The sequence below is a fragment of the Orbicella faveolata genome, unplaced genomic scaffold (assembly GCF_042242905.1).
Source record: "Orbicella faveolata isolate gen_17 unplaced genomic scaffold, um_ofav_v1 contig_24, whole genome shotgun sequence".
Lineage (NCBI taxonomy): Eukaryota > Metazoa > Cnidaria > Anthozoa > Scleractinia > Merulinidae > Orbicella > Orbicella faveolata.
Window position 1 is genome coordinate 21,614,771 of NW_028301552.1, and position 10,230 is coordinate 21,625,000.

General features: G+C 39.2%; 1 protein-coding gene across 2 annotated transcripts in view; it reads right to left on the minus strand.

The window, feature by feature from the left end:
* Positions 1-4,376: 4,376 nt before the first annotated feature.
* LOC110050866 (uncharacterized) overlaps positions 4,377-10,230 on the minus strand; it is a 7,962-nt gene continuing 2,108 nt past the window's right edge. The window contains exons 4-7 of one of the 2 annotated variants that reach the window (XM_089291842.1): positions 8,943-9,289; positions 7,606-7,659; positions 6,476-6,890; positions 4,377-5,978 (exon numbers count right to left, since the gene is read on the minus strand). In XM_089291842.1, the coding sequence (XP_089147968.1) occupies positions 5,691-5,978; positions 6,476-6,890; positions 7,606-7,659; positions 8,943-9,289 (1,104 nt within the window). In that variant the 3' untranslated portion in view covers positions 4,377-5,690. The remainder of the gene's footprint in view (positions 5,979-6,475; positions 6,891-7,605; positions 7,660-8,942; positions 9,290-10,230) is intronic. The other variant, XM_089291843.1, reaches the window with a different exon arrangement.

Below are 10,230 nucleotides of genomic sequence, written 5' to 3' on the forward strand. Positions count from 1 at the left end.
TTCAGTTTCCATTCAACGGTTACAATTGTGACATTACGAATTTCAGATGTCAGTTTTTATGGAAAGGTTTGCTTTTAGATATGCGTCCGTGCGATATTTTGATCCTAGATTTTCATTTTTCACGAGAAAATTTGGATTCAGATTTCGGTTTGCAATGGTTAAAGTTTTTTTTAGATTTTCTATCAGCACATTATTTTGGTCGTAGATATTTATTTTTGCGTGTGGCATTTAGAATTCATATTTCAGTTTTTATGCATCGGTTAGCCTTTAGATTTGCAGTCTTCCGGCAACAATTTGCCTCTAGGTTTTGGATTAAGATACCTGGTTAAATGAAACGGATGGCTTTATAGATTTTGGGCTTCATGTAACATTTTGGCTCTAAGTTTTTTGAGTTCTCAGTTAAATTTTTGGAGTTGGACTTTTCAAAGCGACAGACAAGTTGACAAACGTGACGTCATCGATACCCAGTGTTCAATCTCGATTTTTCCTTAATTTATGCCAAGGGTTATTTTTCAGTAAATATTACGAAATAACAAGATTTACGGTTTTATATGTGACTAGTTTATTGTTAAAATATACGATTCACTTACCAAAACCTAAATGTTATTGTAACTTTTTCGCGTTTTGCAGATTTTTGGCTTGTCCTCATGTGACACTTCTAAAATGTTGCTGTGTTTCAGTTTCTAGTCTCGGTAAGCTTTCGAGTTTATTTGTATTCGTGAAGCACTTTTGGTTTTAAATCTCCACCTTTCATGTGACAATCCAGATTTAGATTGAGATTTAAGGGCCTTCCCTCATTAGCTTTCAGAAACGGAACTTGTAGCAGGAAGACCAATTTAGCCAGGTAAAACATCGAATCCCGTTGCAGGCAAACATTTTCAAACTTGAATATTAGACGAAATAAAAAAAAATGAACTTGAAACACTATAAAAGGTTGACCGAAAAATAGAATGTGGTTAAAAAAGTCAGTCCTCTTGAAAATGGATCGCGACGTTTTCTGCAACTATGTCAAAACTGTTATCATGTTACAATTAAAGACAATTACCATAATGATATTTTAATATTATGATAACGCGCAGATGACACAAAGGAAAGTGCGATTCGACTAATGGACTGAAGAATTAATAAAAGTTATCTACCAGCTCTTGTTTAGGAAAGCGAATTGTTGGCCTCATGGTGAAAGACAAATGGCGCAAGAGTTTTCAACTCTATTTGTACTTCCAGCTTGTGAGAAGTGAAGTACCACATCTCTAAGAGCCAAATGTATGATTTTAAGGTTTCCCCTGTTCCCTTAGACTTTCTAAAAGTCCTTTCCAATAATATTTCCACCACTGTTAGTTTCGCCGTCGCCCACGCTCGGGAATTCGGCGCTCAAAGATTGCAATGAATAAGCGAACGATTTGCGAAGGTCGACTTGGGGCAAGTGTCCCTCTGATAAACAATACTAATTCTACTGCTATGAATTATAGGTAGGTTTTAAATTTCAGTTTCCATGTAGTCGTCATCCGACATTCTGAAATTTAATTATGCACGGTTAGCTGTCAAGTTTTTGCTCCCCGCGCAACATTTTAAAATCTTTGTTTTCCATGTGACAATCTAGATTTAGATTAAGATTTCAGTTTTAGGCTTTTGGCCTTTCCCCATAGCTCTTGCCAAATTAAGCTTGAATTTTTTTATAAAGATGTCAAAGTGTGATCAAATTAAAGGGAAATAGGATAATTTTTGAAATTTACCAACATAACGCGAAATTGTAAAATAAACCAAAGGAAAGTGTGTCCAAATTCTAAAAACAAACAATGCACTGGTAAAAATCTAAAAAAACTAGTAACCGGAAGTCGGTATATTCTTCTTGAATGGAAGTCGAATCGTTGGCCAAAGGAAAAAGGTGTAAAAGTTTTCAAACCATTTGATGCTTCGAATCTGCGAGAAGAGAAATTCCACATTTGCGAGCAGCTATTTTGTGTAAACAATACTGGTTAAGATACGGGCGTCTTGAAAGATTTTGCGATAATTATAGACCGTTCACTGAAGATCGCCCGACAATGCCAAGAAACCCCAGAAAAATCCAACGATGCTTTGAACATATATTGAACTTTTCGACGAGGTAGACACACAAACGAACACGATGTGTCAATCACTTGATACATAACGAATTTACGTGTTCAGTTGCTAGTTTTCTCAGTACTGAAAATTCCTGCGAAATAAACACTTCAAAGAACTTCAGTTGATGTCACAATTAATTTAACATCGGATACTTGGGATTACTGAACATTGGCTAAAAGCACCCAACAACATCTTTATTTTCTCAATATAAATATAAATATTATTGCTAATTCTTTCTGGTGCTGTTTCGTTGGGTCGTATATTTGCAAACTATTGTTTTCATGTGTGTAGAAGTGACGTCATACCTACAAACAATTATTGTTTTCATCGGCGCACGAAACGTTGTAAGCTTGAAAATAAATTTTATCATTAGATTCGATTCTCGCACGATGGCGAGAATTATTATCAAGGTCTTGGTTTGTCTTATCCGCCTCGGTCGTCGGTTTGGGTAGATAATACAAAGCTCGACCTTGATAATTCTTGTTATCATGCTCAGCCGGGTTCGTCCGATAATTGTTAAATAACATCACGCCATTTTAATTTATACGGGGTTTTCAATAAACTATCGGAGTCATTTTAACTTTATAGGGACACGCAAAATGGAAATATGCAATGTAAAGAAAATCAAATCTACTACAGCTATGAATTACGCAACCTCATTCCCAGGCTCTATCTCCTCTTCCTTTCTTGGTCGACCAAGGGAGGCAGAGGAAAGAGAGCCTGAGAACGATTTGAATTTTTTACGGATTTCAGTTTCTATGGAGCGGATACAGTTTTAGATTTTCAGCTATTTCTCACCGTTAGTATTTAGATTTGATCTTTTTTGCAACGCTTTGCTATTTTCGATTTCCATTCTTTTTGACACATGACAGTTCAGATTTAGATCAAGATCTGTCAATCTCGTTCCCAGGTGTAGAGAAACGCCCTGGAAACGAGGTTGGATCTCTGTTTGAGGCGTTTTATATTGCCCTCAGTTTTGAGCAAGAAAACTCTGATAACATCCCAGAAATATGACACAGACCCTTCAAAACGACAGGGAAATTATAGTTAAAACACATTCAATTGACGTACTAGAAAACCACGACTGTAAAACAATTGAGGTATTTTTGAAGTTTAGTGATCCTACCCAAAATGAAACTCGAAGTTTATCGATAAGGTGTGTCAAAATCTTGGTAATGTCAGGTGGCAAAAGCGAAATAGACTAAAAGAAGCTTAAATACGCAGTGAAAAAAAAAAAAAAGGTGAGTATAAACTATGAAAGCGATGTATAGACCAGATGTTTGGAAGTTTGCCAATTCGTCTTTGTAGGAAGTCGATTTTTTTTTTTGGCGTCATGTGTAAAGGAGGGTTGCTATTCTTATATCCTGCACGAAGAGAAATTGAAACTGATTCTTCACCACTGGCTCAGAAATAATAAAAGTTCGCTTTAAAACGAAATAAATATATTTATAAAAGTAAGCAAGCAAAATGAAATAACTGGTCGAGATGCCACATTGTATGTACCGGCTGTCGTCAACAGGAAATTCAAATTATTTTAATTTCTGGGGATCACTCTTTCCTGGTCAATGCTGCTGTATAAAATTCATTAAATGGCTAAAAAGTATATGTTGTCATAGACCGAGTTAAACCTTGTTTTACGCATCATTTGCAAATTCGTCTGTTTTCAATAACTCATGTGTTTTATCTTACTATGAGATAGGGAACAAATTCTACATCGCTTTAACTTACCGACTGATGAACCAAAAAAAAAAACAGTACAACAAAAACACTGCAAATAAAACCCAGGGTCTTGAATCATGATCTAATGGTTTTCATTCCGAACAACAGCCACCAAGAAGATCAGGTGCAGCCGGAGGATTTATTTGACTTTTTTCAAAAGTGGGCGTAGTGGTGAGAGCGCACGTCTCCCACCAATGTGGCCTGGGCTCGATTCCGGCCCGGTGCCATATGTGGGTTGAGTTTGTTGTTGGTTCTCGCCTTGCTCCGAGGGTTTTTCTTCGGGTTCTTCGGTTTCTCTCTCTCCACAAAAACCAACATCTCCAAATTCCAATTTGACCAGGATGGAGGACCAGCATAAAAACCAGCTAAGGCTGATGTGGCTTCCTCTCTAAAACATGATGAATTTAATTCTTCAATAGAACTTTATTTGCATTTCTTATAAGGAACATAATCTAGTGCTCGTGCAAACAAGTCCGTACAGGTTTCACACAAGCTGACATTGCAAGGGTCTTATCACGTTTTGCCCCAAAGATTCAGTGACGTTTTCAAGGGCATTTAAGGACCATCTTTTTAATGTACAATTTGTGCAATACACAATTCAAACATTATTACAATTGTATTATTAATTTTATTTTTAGCGGAAATTTCGGGGCAATACAGCATCAAAGTTTCAAGGTGTTTGTGAGCAACGATTCACAAACAAAGCAGCTGGCCTTAGAAGCCGAAGATTGATGGTCGAGGCAAACGTCCTAATCTTCTCTATTCTTCAATCATTAAAAAAATTAAACCTATAACAAAATCCTCAGTTGTATGAATCGCCTTCGGCTTGCGAAGGAATTTTAACCTGTACTTTCTTTTGGTTGAAGGAGTTTCAGAAATAAGTTCTATTTCAGTCTGCGCATCAATGTCACTAGCTAGAGCAAACCAGTTCAAAACGGAGCGAAAAATAAGTTAATCTTGAAATTAGTTGTAGACATGCAACACCAGGCAGTGTTTTATTTGCGAACCCTCTTAATGTAACTTATCCTAATCTGTGTACAAAAGCCTGATTGCAAAATGTTGGACCAGTTATCTGTTGAGAGTGAGCAACAGGAATATCTCTTATCAACCTAACAAAACAAAACAGTTTTTTTTTCCAACAGAGAAAACACTTACCGAAAATTTATGGAGCCTGCAGTGGTCGTGAGAAAGGTTGCTAAGTAACATCACGCCTGCTTATGACGTAACGTTGACGTTCTCGTAAGTGCTCGTTCAATTCTCTGATAGGTTAATAAAAAGCGCGAAGTGTGAGGGTACTTTACGAAGACTTACTACGATTGTCAGTTGAGTAAGGCACGACGGAAGTTTGGTGACGAAGTTTTAATTTTAAAATTAGGGTGTTGTCACGGGCAACTTACCTCGTTTCCATTGGTAACAATATCAACAGCCGTGCGTCGTCTTTCGTGTCGCGTACCATTTCGCACACTAGGCTGATTTAGCAACAGGACGGGAACGTCAGATGACGACTGCAGGGCGCGCGGAATAACCTGGATTCTATTCTAATTTGACCATATTTGGGTATTTGTACTGCGCGCGCCGTGGTCAAGTGACGTTCCCGTTCTCTTGCTAAATCAGCCTACTTTGCTGCCAATGACGTCAAAAGCCGACAAGTTGCCACTGGAAACGGATCCAGTTGCCCATGACAACAACACCATTTTCACGTTAAAACCTGGTGACCAAACTTTCGTTGCGCATTACTCAACTGATAATCGTAGTACCGAACACTGACATTGCTCGCCAGACTCCCTGGGATGGCTAGTAGTTGAGATATCAAAAAGACCTACAAATAAACCAGCCGTAACTGGAATTCATTCTAAATTGTTCTTGATTCAATTCTTATCGATAACTTCTCGTTTCAAACAGTCCGCGAGAGCTCTGCGCATTGCCAACTTTTTCCCATCATCTTCGCTGCTTTTTGAAGCGGGGGAATCAACCTGCTCTCCAGCAGTGACCCGACGGGCCGCTCGGCTGGAGGTCGGCCGAGCTTTCGGCTGCTGCTCGGTATACTTCGTCAAGCTTTTCTCACGTTCCTGCCTCTTCAACGCCAGAAGCTTGTCTCGTTGTTGCTTCAGATACGCAGCGCGTCTCTTAAGTTCTTCCTCTGTTATCTCCTGCTTCTGCATAAGGAGGAAAAAAACACCATCACTGTACTGAAGAGTTGACAACGTGAGGTGGAGTTGTATTGACGACCATTGTACAATAAATTTTCTAGTTGCCCTACAACACAGGGTTAGTAACTACTTAGAGATAACGGCGGGAGTGCCACGACTTTTCCATTTGGTAAAAGTAAAAATTCCAGGACCTAGAACTCAGAAAATTCGTGTTAATATGCTTCAGTTTTCGAACAGCTCACTTACATTACATGTATAGCGTTTATGAAGAAAGTTATGTTAGCACTTTTATTTGAAACAGTTATTACAAATATAATTGTAAAATGCTAAGCGTTTTCCAGAAGAAGATAATTTTAAAATTCCACTAGTTCCTGCAGCAGTTCACCTTGTTATATTAAATGTTAACAGGCTAACGAAAACTCAGGGGTACAAAGACCCCGGTCTTTCAATCAATGGAGTACCTATCGAAATCAAAAAGCGTAACAACAAATTGACAAATTTACCGGTGCTGGCGTGACAGAGGCACCGCTCGCGACATCTTCCTTAGCACTCTTCATCCACCCTGCTGCCGCTTCAGACGGTTTCTCCGCCTCCTTCTTCGTCTGTCCCGACAAGGGCGGTAAGGCAGACGCCTTCACTTCTGGTTGTGTAGGCGATTTAGGTTTTACAGGAGAGGGCTTGGGTGCTGTTTTACTTTCAGTCGGGGAAGGTTCGGGAACAGTTTTACTTGCAGCAGGGGAGGGCTTAGGTGCTGGTTTGCTCTCAACAGGGGTGGGTCGAGGAGACGTCTTGGCTGCCGATTGTTTTACTTCATCGCGTAATTCTTCCGCCTCAGCCGTTTGCTTCTTCTGTGCCTCCAGTGAGATTTGAAGCGCCTTTTCTAATTCTTCTTGTTCTCTCTTTGCTATTTCCCTTAACCTTGAAATAAACACGTAAATATACCTGTACATGAAAAACTACATGAAACGACAAAAGTTACAATTTACAAGCTTGTCCATCCGAACGTAAGTTCCTTCATACAACTCTAATTGTTCAGCACATGTAGCAGAAAAAGGGAAGAGGATATTTTGAAATATGTCACAAGCAGATAAGAGTTTCAAACAAGTCCGCACCACAAGGACAAATTGATGAGAAGCATCGAGAACAAAGCCAAAAATGATACGAAAAAACCACATTGGATATGCAAAGCGGTACAATGTAGTTAAATGATTTGGAAAGAAGTGTGAAATCAAAATGGGTCATGTCTTGTTCTAATAATGGCAAATGGAAAGAAGGCAAAGACCAAGAAACAACTGGCACAGAGATGTACCAAAGACAATGAGCACATTTAGGGGGCCGCCTTTTTCCTGAGTTTTGCTTTGTTTCTTTTTTTAATGACCCATTTTGCAGGTAGTAGGTTTTTTAGCCCCCTCTTTCTAAGCTTTCTGGATCTGCCCAGGGGCACCAGCAGAGGAAGGGTTGCATGTGCAGAAATGTTGAAATGCTGGAACTTGAGAATTCATAAGCGTGTAATATGGTGATCTTAAAGAATAACTAAGACCACCAAATGAATCCAGAACAAGGCAATTCTGCTGATTAACAAGGACAAGAAATAGACTCACTGACATTGATTTCACGAAGAAGATGTGTTCACCTGGAACCTTCTTCATGGACTACACTTTCCAGAGTTGTGAAAGACAAAGACTGCCTAGAGGAGTCAGAAACAGACGATTAGATGGAGATAGCATGAAATAAAAAGAAGGTAAAGGCTTGTCCTGGAAGGGTAGTTTTGGAATGGAGTGTCATCTTTATAGCGAAAGTGGAGTTTGCCATAAAAATGCAGACTTTATGAACTGGAAGAGCAATATCGTCATGGTCCATGTAATTGTTCATGAGAGTTTTGTGGAGGTGTAGTTTTGTAGTGGAGTCCTAAATGGTGGTTGGGAGCTACTCTACATGTACAACTGTAAGCATAAAGGTGTGTGGCAGTGTAGTTTTGAGGTGGAAGTGGAGCTTTGAGGTAGAATTGCAGTTTTGAAGTGGAAATATAGATTTAAAGAAGAAGCAGGTAAAGTCTGCATACGAGCCAAGTAGGGCAGTGCTTATCTCCGGTTTCTGTAGCATGAAGGGATAAGAAGTATTTCTACTCCCCCCTGGATGGGATGCTAGTCCATTGCAGGGTTACCCCCAGCATTAAATATGCTGGTACCCATTTATACACCTGGGTGGAGAGAGGCACTGTGAGAGGACAGTGTCTTGCCCAAGAACACAACACAATGTCCCTGGCCAGGACTTGAACCCGGACTGCTTGATCCAGAGTCAAGCACACTAACCATGAGGCCAAAGAAGAAGTACATCGTTAATTTTGAAGTGAAAGTGTAGTTTTGTTGTCTGTGGAAGTATAGAGCCTCACCCGTGATCCTTGATACAAGCTTCATTAGCTTGAACCAGTTTGGCAGAAAATAAAAAATGTTCTTACTTTTTCTGGCCTGAAATACAAACTAGAAACTCTCTGATCACTTTTCATGACCTTCCAGGAATACAACATTTCCCTGTGGCCTCTTTTATTTGAGTGATGTAGAGAACATTGCTCAAAAATGGTACAAATCATGAATATAAATAGGACTGACACATTTTCTTCATGGCAGTTAAGAAAGATCTCTTGATTAACAGTGCCAATATTTACACAGTTCACAGAAAACCACTTAGTTGCGTTGTTCTTGTATAATTTATACTTTTTATTAAGAACTTTTTTTCAATCAGCTGTATAAGGTTTTGTATGGAAGTGAGGAAGCTTTGCTCTCCAGAAACCTTTTCTGTAATTATTAATCACTACAAAAGAAAACTGCTGGCATAATTTTCCTCAACACACAATTATTCAGGACAGTATTTTTGCAAGTCACAGCGAGGCTGGATAATCACACACTCTATATATACAATTCATATTGACTCACTAGTCAAGATTTAGAAAAACAAACAAATCTTTCTTACCTCTCACTTTCTTCCTTGGATTCTGCTATTGTCTTCACAAGTTCTTGTTCTGTCTTTCCCTTTGCATCTTTTTGCTTTGATTCATACTCTTCCTTAGATCTCTTCAACACTTCTTGCATAATAGCATCTTCATCCATGTTTGGAACAGCTGGAGGGGGTGCATGGGGTGGAGCAACTGGTACAGGCATTGGCATTTGAGTTGGCATTGGCACTGGCATTGGTATTTGGACATTGTGCAGCTGCTGAAGAAGCTGCAGGGCCTGTAACTGTAGCTCAACATTTTTCTGAATCATCAATCTCTTGAACACTTCAAAATCCTCAGCAGCCCACATCTGATCAAACACATCCTTTGTAACATGGAAAGAGAAGACTAATCAGAAAATTTCACATAGCACATAGTAATATGCAAAAGTACATGTACATTATTAAAGTACATGTAAATTAATAGAAAATGCATGCATGCTTTCCATATTATTGATTTGCAAGAGGCACAAACAGCTTGTAGTTGGAAAAGTGCACTGGACATCTGATTGAACAGTCTGAGTGTTCTTGGGCAAGATATTTTATTCTCAAATTGCCAAGACTCCTCTTCCATGTGTTTTAATAGGAAATTATACTTGAGGTAAAAAGTTTAAGTCTGGATCGGGACACTGGTCCCTAAGTTTATTACAGTTTCTGTAGCATGAAGCAACAAGGAGAATTTCTACTCCTCCTGGATGGGATGCTAGTCCATTGCAGGGTTTCCCCGCAGTGTTATATTCACCAGTACCCATTAATACACCTGGGTGAGGAGAGGTACTGTGAGAGTTAAGTGTCTTGCCCATGAACCCAGTACAATCACCCTGGCCAGGGCTTGAATCCGGACCGCTTGATTTGGAATCTAGCTTGCTAACCATGACACTGCCATGCCTCCACAGCAGTGGAGAATATAAATACTCCTAATTGCTCAATGCTACAAAAACCACAGATTAATACCAGCCTCACAGGCTACTAGACTCAAATGCAGACTTACAAGTGAATTACCTCTGTCAGTAGCACTGTCGGAATTGGAAGGTGAAGGATGGCAGCCAGAATGACAAGCCACGTACATACATAATTTCATGCCTTCATTTTTTTGACCCAAATTTATAGAATAACTAAAAAGCTAATATCTCCAAGGAAAATAAACATTGCAAATATAAAACAAAAAAGTACCATTACTAACAATAATGCCGGGGCAGATCCAGTTTTCTTAGGAGAGGTTGCACCACTAAGGAATGGCATAACTGACTGGTGTAAAAGCGAATAC